Source organism: Equus quagga, chromosome 8 (assembly GCF_021613505.1).
Source record: "Equus quagga isolate Etosha38 chromosome 8, UCLA_HA_Equagga_1.0, whole genome shotgun sequence".
NCBI lineage: Eukaryota > Metazoa > Chordata > Mammalia > Perissodactyla > Equidae > Equus > Equus quagga.
In genome coordinates, this window is record NC_060274.1 from 43,343,444 (window position 1) to 43,364,526 (window position 21,083).

Consider the following 21,083-nt stretch of genomic DNA (forward strand, 5'->3'; position numbering starts at 1 on the left):
TACCTCATGGCCCGTGAGTGCCCGGCCAGCGTGATAGAGGGGGATGTGGCAGCGCCCCGGGAGTCTGGGCAGGGTCCTCCCTTATGGAGCACCTCCCCTGCTCTGTAAAGTGGGCTGAGCAAGCCACAGCAGGAAGAGAACAGGGCATGTGCCTGCACCGGGGCCCACTCACGGTGAGGCCCACGGCTGCATCACCATGCCTGCTCCAGTCCCAGCAGGGCCAGGCTGCGTCTGCAGGTCCTTCTCACTGCCCTCACCACTGCCCGGAAAGCCAGTGAGTGTCCCATCTATGCCTGGACACTGAGGCCCAAAGAGGCCCAGCCACATCGGCAGACCCCCATGGGGAGAAGAGACAGCTGCTGGGCCCAAACGCCACCTTCCTCTCCTGACACGAACGGCTCCCCTTTTTCACCAGATGGAGCGCCCGGGAGACGAGGTGATGAGAGGTGATGACAGGGGATGGGGTAGGGAGGTGCCCACTTGTGACTAAGAAAACCCCAGAGGGCCCCAAGAGGTCTGCTCCAGAAGCACTTTATGGCCTTGTCACACTCGATGTGGGGCCGAGTCACCGTTACCAAGGACGACCACAAACAAACACGCTGTGCCCAGCTGCACCTGGCTGCGTGATGCCTGCAGCCCACAAGCCAGCCGGTGGACAGGGGACCAGAACAGAGGCAGGACAGAGGAGGCCTCGCATCGAGGAGTGCCCGTGCCCCCAGGAATGGGAGTGTGGATGAGTGAGTGTGTGCAAGTGTGAGTGTAGAGGAGTGTAAGTATGTGGGCGGCATGTTTGTGTGCCTCCATGTGACTATGTGTCTATGTGACAATATGCGTTAGTGTGCAAGAGTTTGAGTGTATATCTCTATGTGACTGTGAGCATACACGTGTGTGTGCTTGTGCATGTGTGCCCATGTGAACACATAACAAAAGCCCAGCCCTACAGCTTCACTTCACCAGGGGCAATGGTGCTTTAGCCGACAAGCATCTCCCGTCCTGGAAGGCTCTTTCACCCGCGGTGGAGACCCCAGAGGGGCTGACACGCCCAGGCTCACCGCAGTTCCAAGGTAAGCCTCTTTCTCAGGAAGAGTGAGATGGTCTCCTATAGCCTAGACGGAAGTCCTGGAGAGAGGTCACCGCTCAGTTCTCCATACTTGTCACAGAGAGTGTCTTCTTTCCATTAGCACCATGAAACGATGAACTCAGCTTTTATTGTCGTCATTTCTTATTAAACTTTGCTTTGGATAAAGCCATATAAAGGGTGACATTTTCCCACTAGTTTCTTTAAAAATGCATGTGTACAATTGACACACTGCAGATTACTGTGTGTGCAGAGTGAAGGTAAATGAGAGTTCAGCCTTTTCTGAAGCATCAAGAATGTCAGTTGTGCTGGGTCACATGAATGAGACCACAGACCCCACAGAGATCGGACCCTCAAGCACGTGGCACGCGTGCATACGTTCAGCCGTCCCATTGAAGGCCGGCAGCTGGTCTCTCCTTTGCCATTTTTCCTACATGTTTCCCAGGTAATTTGGCCCACAAATGAAGTCTCCCCAGTTTGGTATCGAGCCAGCAGGAGCAAGTATTCAAGATTTTGGAAGGGTAGATGAGTTCAACAGCACCAGCCAACAGTTATTAAAATGCATTAAAGAACCGCTCACACGTGCCATAAATAAATCAAGACTCCATCACAGTACGTGCAAAGCCAGCAACAGGAGAGACGAAAGGGCGGGCCAGCCACTGGGCCTCGCAGACGGGAAAGGAGGCAATTTGCTGAGTCAGGCCCAAGAAAAAGGCATCACCTTACGCATAGGTTCTAGCATTCAATAAAATCTCTTTAGCACAATAATTTGAATTCTAACATAAGCTGTGCAAAATGTGGAGTGAAGTTTACCTTTGCCTTATCTTTACAAAGGTGATATTCGATGAAGGGAATTCATAATGAGACCAGGATGGCACCCCTTTCCTTCCCAAATCCTAACAATAGTCACAGGCCACCTTTTCCCTCTCCTGCTCTGAACCAGGCGCTGGGAGATGGACACAGACGTGACATGTCCACTGGCCACAGGGGCTTCACAGCATGGGGGGGGGGGGGCGACACTGCTCATCTCCCCACAGAGCAGCAGTCCTGAGATGGGGGCTTTCCTCATGGGGCAGAATCTTTATTACTGTTTTTATCTTTTATTATCTTATAGCTTTCACTCCTTGTGTTGTACGTTACTGATCAGGAAACCAGCAAGATGTTTTTAAGCATCCATTACATAAGTGAGGAAAAAAAGGTTCAACTATTTTTACTTCCATTATTACCATTTATCATAAATAGGGGGCAGAATAATGAAAAGAGGGAAGCCCCCCTCCCCACCGGCGCTGACATTCTGAGAGGGGGCACACCCGCTTGGGTACCAACTGTCTTAGTGTGGGCTGCCTTAACAAATACCACAGAGTGGGCAGCATAAACAGCAGAGATTTGTTTTCTCCCAGTTCTGGAGGCTAGAAGTCCGAGGTCAAGGTATCAGAGGGCTGGCTGCTCCTGAGGCCTCTCTCTATGGCGTGTAGACAGCTATCTTCTCCCTGTGTCCTCGTATGGTCCTCCCTCTGTGTCTTCATCTCCTCTTCGTATAAGGACACCAGTCAGACTGGATCAGGACCCACCCTAACGGCCTCATTTTAACTTAATCACCTCTTTGAAAAGCCTATCTCCAAATACGGTCCCATTCCAAGGTCCTGGGCTTTAGGAATCCAACCACTGCATTTTGAGGGGGAGGGCACATCCGGCCCACAGCACCCACCATCAAAGGTCTGAGAGGGCAGCGGAGGACCAAAGTCAACACAGGACCTGTTACGAGTCCACTGGGAGCAGGGTCCTCTAGGCAGGGCCCAGGAGGGCTGTGACATGGGCAGGTAGCCTGGTTCCTCATTCAAGGCTACCTGGAAATGCTCCTCTGAGGTTGGGGAGCTCCGGGGAGAGGCTGACTTTCAACACAAACCTGCAAACAGCGCCAGAGTCTACGCAGAGTGGCTGCATGAAACGCTGACACTGTAGAGTTTATTAACTTATTTGCCTCCTTCAAGCACTTTCCTTAACCGTGCTTCTGAGTTCCTCTGTCAGGCGTGACCCTGGAATCCCTAATTAGGTTCACATTCCTCACAGACTCTGTTCTCTCACTGTGCGTTAAAGCCCAATTTAGCCTGTCTAATCCCCATGAGAAAACACGCCACCCTACAGACGCAATCACGCCTCTTGGCCAGCCAGCCTCACATGGGGGAGCACAAGAGAGAGAGGAAGTCACTGGAGTCACTCATTACATTTCTCCTGAAAGTTAACAAGCAGCTCGTGGAGACCACTTGGTGCAGTTGTTTTTAAAAAGTTAGAAAGACAAGCCGCAGGCCTTCCCAGCTCTCAGCCTCAGCTCTGCTCAGCTCTCAGGGTCACACTGCTCTCCCCATGCAGCTCTGAGATGCACACGATTTTCAGAGAGAACACAGTCACGCGCCTGTCCCAGATGAGTGAGCCAAGCCCGCTATGTGCTCCCGTTGGAGCCACTTCGTCACACACTTACTCACGTCGTATGACTGCTCAAAAGCCACCTCCTTCACCCAAGTGAGGCACAAGGCCCATCTGGTCAGGGCCGCGTCTTCCCTGGGTTCAGACAAACAACCGTCACCACTCACAGGAAATATCATAAAATTAAAACAATAAAATACTGCTCTGCATTCATCTCGTTACCACTATTTGTCCCAGATCAGAAATCTCATGTTGCTGGAAAAATGTCCCAAGAATTCTTCTCAAGGGGGCCGGGAAGGACACTTTTCAGAACCACCTGTGCCCATGAGAGGATGCGTGCTCAGCGACTGACTCAAGATCCTGTGCCTGAGTCCGTCTTACAAGATTAGGCTGGATAGGGAGGCCTGGCGTCTCACTGATGCCCTCACTTTATAGCTGAGGAAGCTGAGCTTTTCAGAGGTAAAATGGTCCAGGACCCCTGCTAATTAGACCAGACCAGAATCGGGGTCTATAGACGTCTCGGCACAGGCACTTACCAGATCCCTGCGTCTTATCTTTTTGAAAAGAGAGAAAGATGACATAGAATAATTGATAAGATGCAAATGGCTTGCTAAAGAACCAGAAGAACAACTCATAAATCCAACTTAACTGAAGAAAGATAGGACATAATAATACGTTTAAGAAGACTTTTGAAAATCTTTCTTGTTTTTTTGGTCATTTAAAATACCAAGGGTCAAGATTTAACTGCACCAAATTACTGGATCCATTTCCACGAGAAAAATCCAGGTCTCAAAATCAGTCATTACTCTCCAGCTACATCATGCGCAGCCTAGCAATGCGTCACAAGTGATTGGGCATTAATAATAATGAAAGTACTGATGCTGGTGAATAATTCATGTCTTAATTAGCAGGAAGAGACTGACCATGACCTCTCCAATAATCCCTGCGTTATTTCCAATGCTTCCCTGGAAAGGAGGAGCGCAGTAGGTGTGTCTTCAAAAATGGGAGGCTCACGAGGCTCTTTAGAAGATGACTTTGCCGCGTCCCCATCAAGAGGGAACTGAATAGAGGGCAGGGAGGGGAATGAGAGCTACGTGCCAGGAGATTCACAGAACCTGGGCACAGCAGACGAGCACCATCCTTCACTGTGTCCCAAGGGGGGAGGGCAGCTCTACAGTGGCATTTTATACAGCACACAGTGGCAAGATACCACAAGCTGATGGAGAAGGCGCTCTCAATGCCAGTGGTGGACCAAGGAGCACCAAGCCCCCACCTCCTGTCCCCCCACCAAGCCCTACCCTGTCCCCACCAAGCCCCCACCTCCTGTCCCCCCACCAAGCCCTACCCTCTCCCCACCAAGCCCCCTCCTCCTGTCCCCCCACCAAGCCCCTTCTCTCTCTCCCCCACCAAGTTCCCCTCCTCCTCCCACCAGACTCCACTGTCCTCTCCCCATCAAACTCCCCCCCCTCCCCGACCAAGCCCCTTCCTCCTCTCACACTTTACACAGACAACAGTGTGGGAAGGACATCTCTGCAGACCAGGAGACGCGGCGTAAGAACGGTCTCCCTCAGGCTTTACCCCTCAACCAGACCAGGCTCAACAGGAGCAGCTCTGTGGCCAGGTGAACGGAGCCAGGAGAAACGGGACAATGAGCTGTGCCAGTGAAGCGTGCACTTTTGTTTCTCTTTATGAGCAGGGTTAGATATGATGTGAGCCCCTCATGACTTTTTTAACACCTCCCTCTGGTTACAAAGAGAAAGAAAAGGCACAAACATAAACAACAGTTATTTAAGAACAAAAATGGTACATTCCACAAGGAGGATACTGAGAGAATTTCCCCAAAATCATTTTGTTGAAAGTGTCTAAAAAGAGTACAATGAATACTTTGGTTTCCACCAACTCTCCTTTGATTCAGGGAAGGGCTGACAAGGGAAGGAAATGAGAAATTTTAATAGTGCACAACTTATCATCAAATCTTAAAATTTTTTTTAATTTAGCATTAGGCTGCATATGGTCAGCTAGCTCACTCCAACTGTCCACACAAACATAGCCACTAAACTCACACCGGTTCACCCTGAATGAAGCTGAACTTCCATCCACGTTTACAAACTCCTGCTGACAGCGTCACTCTCCACCCAGAATCCGCGACTGAAAGCCTGAGCAGTGCCTGCAGCCCCCTCCCCATCCACCGGGACGCAGGTCCAGAGGGTCCACCTTAAAATGCCCATGAGCTCCTTCCCGCTGTCCTGTCCCCCACGGGAATGAGGTCCCCACGCTCGCTGGGCAGCACGAAGCTTTCCAAGGGGCCTCGAGGCCAGTCAACTCCCCGCAAAATGCTTTTTCAAAGTAAAGAAGTCTGTGAAAGGACAAAAATGTTTTAGATAGACTCCAGAATCAGACTTCTGATTCTATCAGAATTTCAGTCTATCAGAATTTCTGACTTCATAGCCAGTTTTAGTCATTCAGACACTCTGTCCTCCCCCACCCTCCAGAAAAGCAGCAGTTATGAATTTATTATCATAAAGATGGTCCGAGCAGGGGCAGGGGAGGCTAAGAGGCTGGATTCTCGTGCACAGAAGGGACCCATGCCTGGTCAGGAAAGTTCCCGGGGGGAATGAGGAGTGAATGGCGCGGAGAGACACATGGTGCCTGAGAAGGCCAGAGTCAAAAACGCCTAGAAACACACAAAAAAGAACTGTGTGGGGGCTCCTGGGAGGCGGGGAAAGGGCACCCATGAGCTATTTCTGTGCCTGAAGGCAAAGGGGAGGCAGGCACTTCCTGAATTCCTGCTCAAAATAAATAGCTGTACAAGAGAAAAAACAAAGCACAAGGTAAACTGGAGTTTAATTTTACAAACTAAAATTTGGAGGTGGGAACTCGAATGATTAGTTAACTGTTTTCATCCTGTGGCTAATAATGTAGCTGAAAAAAAGAGAAATAGGGTTTTCAATACCAAAAAATCTATGTTCCAGAAGCAGCCACCCAAAAATAAAACCAGCAACTAGATTAGAAATGTTCTTCTCCATGTACAACAAGAAATTTCAAATGAGAGGCACAAAGATGCCCACACAGACCCCATGAAACACTCCCAGATGCACACCAGTGGTCACCAGAAAGGTGGGTACGCCACATTCATGGTCCTGACCTCAGTGCTGGCCCTGTGTCCTCAAGGGGCTCTGACCAGTGGCATGGCTGTCCCCGGACACCTGTGCCCTGGGTGAGCTGCCACAAGGCACAGAGTGTCTGCAGGTACAGTGGGAACAGGCCCAAGGCCACCGCCCTGAGGACGAAGCCTACAGGGGTCCCCCAAGCCCACCTGCATGTCCTCCCTGACAGGGGAAGAAGGGGACAATGAAGTCAGTGTAGGGCTCTGATCACCACTCCCAGCCCGAATGCGGGGCCTGGAAGATGGATGGAATGGGCAGTAGGGAGGTGACCTCAGAGAACAAGATCCAGCTCAGAACCTTCTCTCACGGCCGGAATGTGGTCTCCTGGCCAAAGCTGGAGCACAACCCCCAAAAACCACCAGGAAAGTCCCTAAAACTTGCGTCCGCCAAGATCAGGCCGCTGGACGCCAGAGCAGACCGCATCAGCACGGAAGCAGGGCAAGGAGCGGACCAGTCTGGTGATGTTAAAGGAACACTGCTGCCATACCCAGAAAGCATGCCAAGCCCCCAGGTGGGAACGAGGCATTTTCATTCCTATCTGGTGGAGAAAGAGCCCGAGGCCCAAGGTCATGCAGCTACCACAGGGCAGCCAGAACTCATACCTCTGCTGTGCATCCCAGGCTTTGGGGGCTGCTTCTGACAGCTACGCATGGAAATTTCCACTTTCTACACCTGTTCTCCCAAAAAGAGGACGGGAGCAAGGAAACAAATAATCACCTTTTATGGAGGTTCATGAACTGGCGAATCAGGTCATAACACTCAAGAGAGAAGGAAAATGTTCACCAAGTGCTTTTTGTTGTTTTTGTTTATGCATGAGCAACATGTGCCCATGCAGCCTGGCCCCAGGGCAGCCCAACCCGGACGTCCCTCCCCCAGGCTGCATCGGACACCCTCCACAGCCGGGCTCCTGCCCTGCTGGGCGTGACAGGGCCAGGACAAATGGTCACACATTTGTGACTGTCATCCTGAGAGTGTCGTCTGTTTTGAACGGAGTGGCCTCATATTCCCAGGTGCCCTTATTGTGTCATGAAAGCCTGGCTCGTGAGGTCAGATGGCACCGTCCTCCTGCAGCCCTGCAGCCAGGTGCCCATGACTTGCCCCTCCGGGGCCTCAGCGAGCCCGCTTGCTTGAATTGTAGTTCCACCTCCTCCATGCTGTATTTCAGGCTCGGGAAAGACTCACACAGACTGCATTTGATCATCTCACATGTAACCAAGTCCCCTTTGCACCAAGTGAGTCCAATAATAAACCAGAATTAATTTGCTAAAAATATTTCAAACCATCCCTGAGTCCGGCTGATGTGGGGGACACAGGGCACTGGCTAACTGGTCATGCAGGCCTCACTCACGTGGTCTCTCTGGAAAGGACCATACAATGAACTGGCTGAATATGACTGTGCAGGAAGAGCTATTTTTGAAGGAAGCTTCCAGAATGTACACATTTAAATGACAGCAGCTCTTCAAAAGTCACCTTATGACACTATGCAAATATTCCAATAATTCTGTCATTAATTAAAACAAAACTGACAACACTAAAACTCTCTTGGAGCTGACTTCAGGTCTGAGTCAAGCCTTGAGGGAAGATGCCAGTCCTGAAGGCAGGAGCTGGCTCTGCATAGCATTCTGGTGCCGACGATTGTGGGATTTATCAAAAGTCAAGTCTTCCCCAAAAGCCTAGAGCCCACCACTAATGGAGTCGCAGAAACATGTGATCTCAGCTCTGACGGCATTTGCAAAAGCAATTCTAACAAACTTGAGCAACACCCAGGCTCAGTCCCCTCCCCTCACAGGAGACATGGCTAGCCAAGAATTTGTGACAACCAGGCCTAGCGGCCCCCACAACACAACGCATGGTGAGTGGATGGCTGTGGGAGGCCACTTCCTCAGGTTAGAACCGGTGCTGGAGGGAGAAGCATCCGGCTCCGAAGTAGGCTCCAAGGGCACTTCAAACGTCCCCATCTAAACAGCAAAGTGCACTTGGCCTTGCGGAGGGCCAGGCTCTCCGGCTGCCCTCCCCGCCTCCAGCCGGATGGACGAGCCCGCTAACAGGTGAGCAGCCGTTCGGCCGAACAGTGCGGTGGGGAAGGGCAGCCTCCTGTGAGACGTGTGTGGAGGTCTGCTTATCAGCCACAGCACAACGTGCAATGAAAAGTGGCGATTTAGAGAAAACAAGACAGATTTTTAATTAAATGACATTTAAAATAAATGTGTTATTTCAAAAGAAGATTATAATTCCCTTCTGGGCTTTTTTCAGGCAGAGCTAGTAAACCCTACGTAACCATAGCTAAAACCCAGGCTGCACTAAAGAGCAAATGATGAAGTCAGAATGACACAACTACACAAGCCACACGGTCCTGTCACCCTCCATCGGCCACCACCAGCTTCAGAAGCCTCTCTTTCCTCCAGTGTAAAACGGTGACACAGTGGCTGCTCGCCTGTGCAGCGCTTAGCAGGTCCCTGTGGGACCCCCCAGAGACAGTGTGCAGAATGGTGCCCATGGAAGGAGATGCCAGAACTGCTGCCGGCAGAGGCATTCAGTGGACAAGCTTCTCCAGTTAACAGTGGCTCCATCCTGCTGGCCACCTTCAAGTCCAAGACAGCTCCAAGACCCCGCAGTCAATGCTCCTGTTGGGGGCCCAGATTATTTTGGGTTTAAAAACATTAATTCCTGTACACAGGAAACTGCCCTGCTTGTATAAAGTAGCACACCCTTTCCTGACACAGATACACGTGGACTTTAAGAGAAAACCCAGAGCCCGTGCCGTGGCTTCTGTCAGCAGGAAGCCACATGGGGGGCCATTTCCCAGATGCTGAGCCTCAGAATAACAGTTCCTGGTAGGAAAACAGCCACAGCCATGAACGTACCTCAAGTGAGGTTAAGGTGACTTTTCTCATTGGAGTGACTCAAAAAAAGATTGGTGAGGACAGCCTACTAGGAAAGGGATCTTATGGAAAAGGAAAGAAAAGCGCCCTTTGGAAGAACAAAATTAAAAAATGCTTAACGCCTCTTCTGACTCCAGCGACAACTCACAGAAGTTAAACACAAGACATGGAAGCAACCCCAAGATGTCCTTCAGTAGGTGGATGGATAAAAAAAAACTGTGGACATCCAGACAACGGAATATTACACAGCAATAAAAAGAAATGAGCTCTCAGCCCATGAAAAGACATAATGGAACCTTAAATGCATAATACTAAGTGAAAGAAGCCAATCTGAAAAGGCTGCATACTGTGTGATTCCAACTCTATGACCTTCCAGAAAAGCCAAACTATGTAGACAGCAAAAAGATTAGTAGTTTCCAGGGGTTGGGGGTGTGATGGATGAATCCGTGAAGCACAGTGGTTTTCAGGGCGGTGAACTGCGTGAAACTATAATGGATAGTGGATACACATCATTATACATTTGTCCAAACCCATAGAACGCACAACACCAAGAGTGAACCCTAATGTAAACTATGGACTTCAGTTAATAACAATGTATCCAAACTGGCTGGTCGATTGTAACATGCACATGCTGACGGTGGGAGAGGCTCTATGTAAGAGTGAATTCTCTGTATTTTCCCCTCGATTTTGCTGTGAACCTAAAACTACTCTAAAAAACACCTATTAATTTTAAAAAACAAACAAAAATCAGCTGTCCAATATTAACACACACACACGTCTGTCAAACACAGGTGGATCAATGGAATTCTCTAGCCCAAAACGGACCCGTGGTCAGGGAACTACTTTGGGGCACCAGCTCAGTGCCTGGCCTAGAGGGAAATCAGGAAATGTTTGTTGAACTGGCCAGTTTAAAAATTAACTGCCTCCTGCCTTAGTGCAAGGAGTGGGGAGTAAGGGGGAGGGAGGAACGTGTAAACATTCGCAGAGACCAGGAGAGAGGCCAGGGCGCAGCGTCTGCAGCTCGGGCTGGGGTAGGACATGGCACTGGGGCCCGGCCCTGTCCACCAGGCGGGCACTGTGGCCCCCTCAAGTCTCAGCCGTCACCTTAAGACGGGGTCAAGAACAGGATTACCTCCGAGGGAGGCTGTGATAATTAAACGATAAAACAGCAAGGCACTCAGCAGGCTATTGATAATCCCTCAGTAATTTGGCTGATTTCTGTTACTTCCGAGCACATATAAACCAGCTGCTGGGCTAGATATTTAGATCTGTGATCTCACATCACCCCAAAACCACCCTGTCAGACAGCAATTGCCTTCCAGGTTTCAGATGAGGTTACCACGCTGCTGGAAGCCACAGGAGGCATACGTGGGAGCTGAGGAGTGACGAACACACAGACCCTTGCAAGTTCTGTGCTCACGGGGCTAGCTGCTTTCTATGGAAAACTTCTCAGTCCTGCCCTTTTACTAACAAATGCAGGTCATTTGTTCTCCGTGAACAAGTGGGACCGAGGGGTCCCAATGAATAAAGGCCACCACCGACATCCCATGGGGACATGAAGGTGGTCCCCTCCATCTTGAATACTGTGGCACTGAGCACAACCAGATGCATTCCTTGCCCACATGCTCACAGTGCCCAAGCCTGTTAATGGCACAGAGCGGGCACAGGGCGGGCAGCCCGGACCCAGAGCTGTAGGAAGGCCGGGCGCTTCCCTAGCAGATCAAGGCTGGCTGGTGGGCTTCTGGGAGGCTCCTTCCACATCCCCACGTAGTCACGTCTGCCTCTTACGCTCTCTCTTCAGAAAGAGGAGCAGCATGTCTATCAGAAAGAGCTCTGCTTCTAGTTGGAGGTGGAGGTGACAGCTCCCAGCTTAGGCAACGTGACAGCCACAACGAGGACAAAGGGAGAAGAGGCCCCTGCAGGAGCCAGAGGCTGGGCAGAGCCTGGGAGTCCTCTCCTGTGCTGAAAGCTGGCTCCCATCTCACCAAGGTGGGCAGCACCCAAGGTCCAAGCCTTTATCTCCAACGATCAAAGTGTGTCCAGTAAAAGAAGAAGAGAGCTGGCCCTTGACAGCAAGGTATGCAGGCCAAGGAAAGAACAAAGGAGTCCTACAACACCTTCTGAGCCAGATGGCAGGTGGCTCAGGCCAGGCTGGTGCGGGGACCCTCCAGGAGGTGGTGCTCCACACCACCGTGTGCACGTTCCAGCTCCGCCAACTCACTGTTTGGTCCATATGTGGGGTCCTTACATTTGCCAAAAATCATCTGGAGGTCTATATACCTTCTGATGAGCCAAGACAATACTTAGCAGCCTGAACTGGACGTGCCTCTACCTGTGGGCAGGTATTGGGATGGGCAGACGTGCAGGGACCAATGCCTGGGGCCTCGAGCAGCAAGGATGTGATTCCCATTTTCATGGTGCTCCTGCCCACTGGCCCAAGCTGAACAGAACCCTGCCTTTGTCTCACTTCAGGGGCACCACCAGGGACCCCATCCCCCCATGTCTCCTCACCATCATCTGCCTTCTTAAAACCAGGTTATTTCTCCTACTTCCTTTCTTCTCTTGCCAATGAATCAACCAGTGGCCAGGAAAGTCAAGTCACGATGCCCAAACAGCTCAAAGGGCTCCAGTGAACAAGCACAGCCTCCAAGGGAGCAAAATATTTGGAATCCCAGACTTTCCAGTAATTATACATAAATTATTTGACTTCCCCAAAGCCTAATAATTAACATTACCAAAATTAACAGCTAAGAGCAAGCCATTTCCAGCTGGATCATAAAAGTATTATTCATCCATTTTATACACGAAGAAACTGAGGCTAGGCATAACTGGAGCTGCTCCAGCAGACAAGAAGCCCCTGCTGGGACTAAAGCCCAGGTCTCTGCTTCAGTGTGCCCTCTGACCCACAGCCTTACACACTGCCTGATGGCCAGGAAGAGAGTGACCTCGGTCCATCAGGGCCTCTAGCAACCCAGCTCATGACTAGGTTTCCCTGCCTGAGCCCCCGGCTCAGCCCCAATGGCTCTCTCCACATCATCCACCCTATGGAGGGGACATCCTAGGCCTGAGTGGGACTCTGTGACGGTGGCCTGGCACACTAGGGCAATGACAATGACAATGGGTTTCACCCCACACTAACACAATAACATGCTCTGGGGCACGTGCTGCACCCTCGGCTGCCGTCACTCCTTGGGTGTTCCCACCTCCAGACATAGGCACATGGGCTCCCATCACAGAGGGGACCCTCGGCACATACCATCCCCGAGTCAGTAAGTGGCCAGACAGGGCCGCACATTAGGCCAAAGCCTGTGTCCTCCGCCAAAGCTTCACTGTCTCCCAGGAAATCAGGGCACGCCTGCATTTAGGGAGCCCGCACGGTTACATAACACATGCGGTAACCAAGGACCCAAATTGTCAAGGAGAACCACATCCCAGCTCCTGGGACACTGAGCCGCCCCCTGCTCATCTCCAGGGGCAGCTGAGAACTTAGGGCCCTCGTATCCACAACAGCCTTGGAATAAGAAGGGGCTTTGTTATTGCCGGTGGCACTCTCTCTTGGCATTCAAAGCTGCATCAGTGAAAAAAATGAATATGGATACATTTCCCCCGACCACGATCTAACAAAAGTAAAAGCTCATCTACCTCTCAGCAAACTGCCAATTACTGCAGTTAGAAATGCCATAATCAGTGATAGCTAAGACTTTTGGAATGTTCTTTCAACCAAAGAATTGAATTCCCTAAGTAGTTGGCACTGGGCCCCCTGAAGAAATGGTGCCCACAGCAGCTGCAGGTCAGGAATGGCCACTGTCACAGGCAGAGGCGCATACTCACACACACTCCCACAACACACACCCAGACATACACAAACATATGCATACACACTCACGTGCACACACATGCACACACGTGGAGGAATGACACAGGACAGGCAGTGCCTCTGGGCATGGCTCTCCCCATCTGTCCCACTGTGGTGACGAGACAGAAGCTACGCAGGACGAGGCTCACTATAACCGAGACCCTCGGAGGTGGAGGACACCTAAATCCTCATGAGGGGGATGGGGAAAAACCCTCTGTGAAATCAGGAACATTCTCCCAGGTGGTATTTTCCCCACTCTCCACTGCATACGGGCATCTCTGCTCCGCACACTCATTTCCATCAACAGTACCTGGGACACGCGAGAGAAGAGGATACATGTGGGCAAAGCAGACCTAAAATAAACCAGGCTGGGAAATCAGCCGCTCCATGAGCGTGAGGGCGGGACTCCGGGCCCTGCAGGAAAGGGGAAGCCTTCTCCAGAGTGAGACCGAGAGTGACAGCAGAAGTGCCCCGAAACCCCACCATGGGCGGGCGTCTTTCCTGATCCGGCTCAAAACACATATCGTGTGACTTCTCGGAAGAGGCAGAGGAGGGGGTCTGGAGAGGACAGGATGGGTTGCAGGCCTGAGTAACAGTGTTGCACAGAGCTCTGTACTAGCCTCTCTACTTCTGCATGTGTCCCAAATTCTCCATCATGAAAAGTTTAAAAAGAAATGTCATTTAATCTTGCTCTTAAAAAAAAAAATAGGGCTGGACTCGCCTGTAGTTCTTCCAAGTGTGTGTGTGCATGTCTGTGTGTATACACGTGTGAGTGTATGCACCTGTATGTGCGTGCATGTGGGAGTGTGCATTGTGTGCATGTGCACGTGTGTATGCATGTGTGTGCATGCATGCTGTGTGTATGAGTGTGAAGTGTGTGCGTGCACACACACATGCGGTGGGGAGTGAAGGACACCAGAGCCCCAGTCCTCCCAGGTAGACACACCAACGAGAAGCCAGCTCACAGCATGAAGCCCTCTTCCAGCCCGCTCCTTCCAATCAGAGCCCAAAGGCCCCTCGGAAATTCTCAGGAACTAGTGACCCCCGATGTCCACAGCAGCAACAAATCCCAAGACTCTCTAAAATCCCATCTCCCTGGAGCTCCGGCCACGGGGGCGGCCAGCAGGACATCTGCTGGGCTCCCACAAAGACGGGGCCAGCCACTCCACAGGGCTGATACGTGTGCTCTGGCTCCACTTCCGACCAACATCACGCCTGAAAAATGTGAGACGTGCAGACACAGTGATCCAGGTGGAAAACCAGGGCCCCATCCTTTCGATGCCTCAGCTTCCCATATGCCATTTCTAGGCCTCCTCGATTTGCCCCAATCAAAGTCCCAAACCCAAACAAGCACCCCGGGCCTCCAGTGCTTCGTGGGGCCACTCAGCAAATTAACCCCTCCAGGGGATGTTCAAATGCCGGACAACCATCCCAGGCTCCCCCAACAGCCTGAAAACCCCAACCAATCCACAAACAACTACTCTCCGAAGAAGCCAGAAAATCCTCAAGGCCAGGCGCATGCCCTGCACCCTCTTCCTGCCCCCTCTCCGCCCTGGAAAGCAGCTTGTCCGTGTAATGAGAAAGAAGGGATCATTTGTTACAGAGACAGGGCTGTGACACAGCCAGGACAAAATTACTGAATTCTTAGGTGAAACCAAATTCTTCAGAGTTATTTTCTATAATTAAAACCATGGATTTCATAGCTCTTCAGTTTATTCCTGAGATGAAAAGTATACACCCTATCGGAAAGCATCTAATAGCTGTTTCTTAAGAGTTTCATTTCAGTGGCCACGGTCCAAAGCAGTCCCCCTTCCATGCACATCATTCAACGAAGGCCAATTCGGCCATAAAAAGCCCCATGGGAAAGCAACGCGAGGCTTACCTTGGCTTCACATTTCTTGTGGCACGAATACTTGCAGGCTGGAAAAGAAAGAGAAAGAATGTGTGTGTGTTGAACGGTCTCTGCAGCGAAAGTTTTTACATCTCCAAACTGTCTCAAGTCTTGAAGAGATCCGGAGTGAGGGAGGTTTGTCCCCTGTGACGCAATGCTGAGTTTCAACAGAGCGTGGGGTGGACATGGTGTGCAAGAACCCAGCTACGACTGCACTGTTAGCAAGGGCTCAGATGCGCAGACGGGGAATTCTCGGGAGCAGTTCCAAACAGGCTGGCTTTTCCAGGGGTGCGTGCAGCCAAATCTGAAGAAGAAAGGCGGTGAATCTGAGCAGTAAAAAGCAGTAATGTTTGCCTGGAAATTATAGCCTCTCCCTGAGGAAAGAAGAGAAACTGGAAAATGCCCATAAGAATCAGGACTGGCGCCTTTAAATTAGCGAGAAAGTCGCATATTTGAGTTCCACGTTCCTTCCACTTCCGACAACTAAGAAGTGACTGTCAGAATAAATCCATGTCTAAATTCCTACGGGGGAATCCTTCAACCGGGCTATTGTGTGTCCTGAGAGTGGCATGTGTCGGTTCGGAGGCCCCAACAATGCAGATTTAGAGCCGGAACCAATGCGGATTTCACAGGCCCGCCCTCCAGAGGCTGCAGCTGTGCTGACAAGACATGAAAGCTGCTCCCACCCCACGGTGTCTGGGGGTGCAGCCCTGCCCCACCAACATTTCCAGGCAGAGAGGGCAGGACAAGGAGACTGAGGAATGAATAACCCCATCGCAGGTTCCCGTGTGGGCTCCAAGTAGCTTCTTCTGGTACACTCCCTCACCTCCCCCATCCTTGGTGAACCCCTGGGAGCAGTGGTGAGATGTGGGACAAGGACCTGGGTGGGGGGCATGTGCCTGGGGGTTTCCTGGCCCTGTCCAGCTGGGCTGCCCTGGGCAGGGCCAGCGACCTCTCTGGGCCTCTCTTTCCTCTCCCAGGGTTATTGCAATGCCAAAATGGAACCATTCAAGGGACCCAGCTTTGAAACGATGACATCTGGAAGTGTGTGGGGACCCTGGAAGAACAAGACCTTGGAGGCCAGGAGACAGGCCCCATACTCTGGCTCGGCACTTTAAGGCTCAAACATTTCAGCCCCCACCACGTCCCCCTCCTTTCTATGAGCTGAGCACAGAAATACCGAACTCATTAAGGTCCGAGAGGAGTGAATGAGGATAAAATAGACAGAGTAACTAGGCCAGCGGCTGGTGGTTACTGGAACTCGAGCGGCGAGCAGCCAGGGTTATTATCTTTGCAAGATCTATTTCTTAAATTGTCTTTCCATGCCTCTGAGGTTTGCGATCACAAACATTTATTCCACACCTTCTAATGGGTGCCCTGCAAAAGTGATGAGTGATTTCCTAAGCAAGATACACTTGCCATTGGAATTAAAGGGGCTTCCACACCAGATCAAAATCCCAGACAGGAGAACAGCCAGGAGCCGGAGGCCAGCAGCAAGGACAGAGACAAAGAGGAGGGACAGTGGGAGGCCCTTGGCCTTTGTGTAAGTGAGAAGGAGCAGAAATGCAGGTGAAGGACCCCCTGGACCCACAGGACGCTCTGCCTACACACTGCATCGAACAGGCAGGCCACTTGTCAGCCTGGCACGGGAGCACAACCTCCCACGGGGGTCAACCCCCAAGATGGCCTCAGTGACCCTAAAGTGCCTGTGCCCATGTGAAGTCTGCTCCCACAGTGACGCCAAGCTGGTCTGTGTGATGAGGCAGTGTGACGGATGGCAGTGCTTGTGACTTCTGCCCTGGTCTCCAGGATCAACTCTTCTGAGGAGAGCCAGGGGCAATGTCATGAGGGCACCGAAGCAGCCCTATGGAGAGGCCCACGTGGGAGGAACTGAGGCCTCCCGCCAACAGCCAGCACCACCTCGCCAGCCACGGGAGGGAGCCACCTCAGAAACGGTCCAGCCCCAGTCAAGCCTTCAGATTACACAGCCTCTGAAGAGACCCTGAGCCAGCATTGCCCAGCCACATAACTCCCAAATTCCTGATGCAAGGAAACACTGAGAAGTAACAGATGCTAACATCAGGTTAACTTTTTGGGGTAATTTGTTATGCAGCAGCAACTAATTAATACAATGGGCCAACACAACCCAAAAGGGTCAGTGGAAGCATGGTGACCATGGTGTGACAGTCATAGTAGATGGCCAACTTGGCCACAAGAGAGCCATGGGCCACTGCAGGGCAAAATCAATACATTCACAAAGGTTAACTAACGTGAAATTACATCAAGCACCCAAGCACTAAGGCAGAGATCCCGAGAGATGGACCCCCTGTTTCCGGTATGCAGGCAGGTGACCCTCAAAGTTTTATGGACTTTCCACCCAATTGCCATCAACAGGGCTGGTCCCTTGGTTTTTCCTCAGAATAGCAACTCAGCTGTCAACCTGTGGGAGAGGCGCCTGGCACTGTGCAAGATGCTTTCCCGTGTGTTACTGCAATCGCTCTTCACAACAAGCCCATCAGGGAGAGTGATGGGGCCAAGCTGTGGCCTATGCAGGCTGGGATTCCAGCCCCTCTCTGCCCCAGGCCCCAGCTTCTCATCGAGCCGCACCTGCCACATTATAAACACATTATAAAACACATTATAAACACTGAAGTGAACAGTGTTCAGACTCACTGTCCAATCCTTTCACCTAAAGGAGAAAGTGCAGGCTCCTGAGCACTGATCTGAAGTCCTCCATGGCCGATGCCAACAGCAACCCCAGCCTCTCCTCCCTGACTCCAGTGCTCACTCACACCATCCTCAGGCACCTCCCTGCTCTGCTGTCTGCCCAGAATTTTCCACACAGCCTGTGTCAAGCAGACTTTGTTCTTTCTTCAAGACCGAAGGCAGGAGATGCCTCCTCCACCAGGAAGCCCTCCCTCTCTCTGCCTGCCCCTCACAGGCAGGGCTAAGCACCCAAAAGTGTTCCAGAAGCCCCTTGGGCACCTTCTTCTCTCCAGCACTCCTCCAGTGGCTTGTCGTTTCAAAGTAATCTCAGTGTGTCCACCTCTCCTGACTGGGCCAAGCTCATCCAGGGTCAGCCTCATTCACTGTGTGTCAACAGCTTCTGAGAATAGCAACACAAACAGGAGGGACGGCAACTAACAGGCTGAGCACCCACCCGTGCACAGACGGCACTATGACAAGCTTTCGTTGCACAGGCATTGCCAAATTTTGACTGTGCCCCATGAAGGAGCTACCGATCTTCTGCCTATTGACCGAGGGGCAACTGGGGACTGGGGTGAGACCTGAGGCGTCACTCCCCAGGCAGCTGTGTACCAACCCTTGCCTGTTCTCGGTGTGCCTTCAGAAGCCGGTGTCCAGCAGGGCTGCACACAGCGGGGGACCTCCTTACCTGACCACCTCTCTGTGTAGTGCAGTCCCAGGGAGAAGGGAGGCCACAGAAAGCACCAGAACTTTCCCCCCAAAAATGCATCCCCAAACCACGCAGGCCCAAAAGGACAAAACGTACACGTTTACTCTGACCATCAGCCTCTCTCATCTACTGCTCTCTCAGAAGCCAACACTGGCAGCTCATTCTTCGTTGTTGTTTTCTTTCAGCTTTACTGAGGTATAATAGACAAACAAAATTGTATATATTTAAAGCATACAACATGATGATTTGATAGATGTATACACTGTGAAATATTTACCACAATCAAGTTAATTAACACCTCCATCACCTCACACAGTTACCATTTTGTATGTGTGTGGTGAGAACGCTTAAGATGTACTCTCTTAGCAACTTTCAAGTATACAATAGAACGTTGTTAACTATGGTCACTATGCTGTACAGGAGATGCCCAGAACTTACTCGTCTTACAACCAGAAGTTTGCACTATTGACCGACATCTCCCTATTTCCCCAGCCCCCGCCTCTGGAAACCATCCTTCTACTCTTTCTATAAGTTTGATTTTGGTATTTTGTCTTCCATATATAAGTGAAATCATACTGTAGTTGTCTTTCTCTGACTTATTTCACTTAGCATAATGCCCTCAAGGCCCATCCATGTTGTCACAAATGGCAAGATTTCATTCTTTTTTATGACTGAATAATATTCCACTGTATATAAATTCCACATATTCTTTATCCATTCATCAATCAACAGACACTTAGGTCGCTTCCATAGCTTGGCTATTGTAAATAATGCTGCAATGAACATGGGGGTGCAGACAGCTCCTCGACATTGTCATTTTATTTCTTTGGGTATATACTCAGAAGTGGAATTGCTGAATCATATGGCAGTTCTAATTTTAATCTTTTGAGAAACCTCTGGTTTCCATAGTGGCTTCAACAATTTACATTTCTACCAACAGTGCACAAGGGTTCCCTTTTCTCCACATCCTCACAAACTTGCTAACTCTTGTCTTTTTGATGACAGCCATTCCAACAGGCCTGAGGTGATCTCTCATTGTAGTTTTGATTTGCATTTCCCTGATGAGTAGGGATGTTGACACCCTTTCATGTACCTGTCGGTCATTTGTAGGTCTTCTTTGGAAAAGTGTCTATTTAGTTCCTCTGCCCATTTTTAATTGGATTGTTAGGGATTCTTTGCTATTCAGTTCTCTATATATTTTGGATATTAATCCTTTCTCAGATATATGATTTGCAAATATCTCCCATTCTGTAGACTGCCTTTTCATTTTGTAGATGGTTTCCTTTGCTGTGCAGAAGCTTTTTAGTTTGATGTAGTCCCACTTATTGATTTTTGCCTTTGGTTTTTGTGTCAAATCCAAAAAGTCATCACCAAGACCTACGTCAAGGAGCTTACCACCTATGTTTCTTCTAGGAGTTTTATGGTTTCAGATCTTACAGTTAAGTCTTTAATCCAATTTGAGTTCATTTTTGTGTAGAGTATAACATAGTGGCCCAGGTTCATTCTTTTGCATGTGGTTATCCAGTTTTCCCAACACCATTTATTGAAGAGACTGTCCTTTCTCCATTATATATTCTTGACTCCTTTGATCTAACAGGGGTAGGTTTATTTCTGAGCTTGCTAGTCTGTTCTATTGATCTATATATTTGTTTTTATGTCAGTACCATACTGTTTGATTACTACAACTTTGTAATATAGTTTGAAATCAGAAGCGTGATGCCTCCAGTTCTGTTCTTTCTCAGGTTGCTTTGGCTATTTGGGGTCTTTCGTGGTTCCATACAAATTTCAGGAATTTTTCTATTTCTGTGAAAAATGCCATTAGAATTTTGATAGAGATTGCACTGAATCTGTAAATCACTTTGCACAGTATGGACATTTTCACAATATTAATCCTTCCAATCCAAGAACACAGGATATCTTTCCATTTATTTGTGTGGCCTTCAATTTCCTTCATCAACATCTTATAGTTTTCAGTGTATAGGTCTTTCACCTTGCTGGTTAAATTTACTCCTAAGTATTTTGTTGTTTTTGATGCTATTGAAAGCTAGATTACTTCCTTGATTTCTCTTTCAGATAGCTCCTTCTTAGTGTATAGAAATGCAACTGAATATTGTATGTTGATTTTGTATGCTACAACTTTACCAAATTAATTTAATAGTTCTAACAGTTTTTTGGTGGACTCTTCATGGTTTTCTATTGTATTTTGTTTTAAATACTGGACTTTTATAAACCTAGGCAACTTTTAATCATAGGAACAGTCTTGAATTACTCAGAGTTAACAAAAAATCTAGCAGTCTGTCTAAGGAGCACAATCTTGTGCAGGTTCTAAAACAAAGAGACTCTGTGCCCCATTCCGAACTGAAACTCAGA

General features: G+C 49.9%; 1 protein-coding gene across 7 annotated transcripts in view; it reads right to left on the bottom strand.

Moving 5' to 3' along the window:
* TNS3 (tensin 3) overlaps positions 1–21,083 on the bottom strand; it is a 259,293-nt gene that overhangs the window by 178,082 nt on the left and 60,128 nt on the right. For 4 of the 7 annotated variants that reach the window (XM_046669123.1, XM_046669122.1, XM_046669121.1 and 1 more), the window contains exon 3: positions 15,290–15,327. The exons of the other annotated variants lie outside the window; for them this stretch is intronic. Coding sequence is in view for 2 of the 4 variants with exons in the window: in XM_046669121.1 (XP_046525077.1) it covers positions 15,290–15,327 (38 nt within the window). In the remaining 2 variants the exon portion in view is untranslated. The remainder of the gene's footprint in view (positions 1–15,289; positions 15,328–21,083) is intronic. 7 annotated transcript variants of the gene reach the window in all.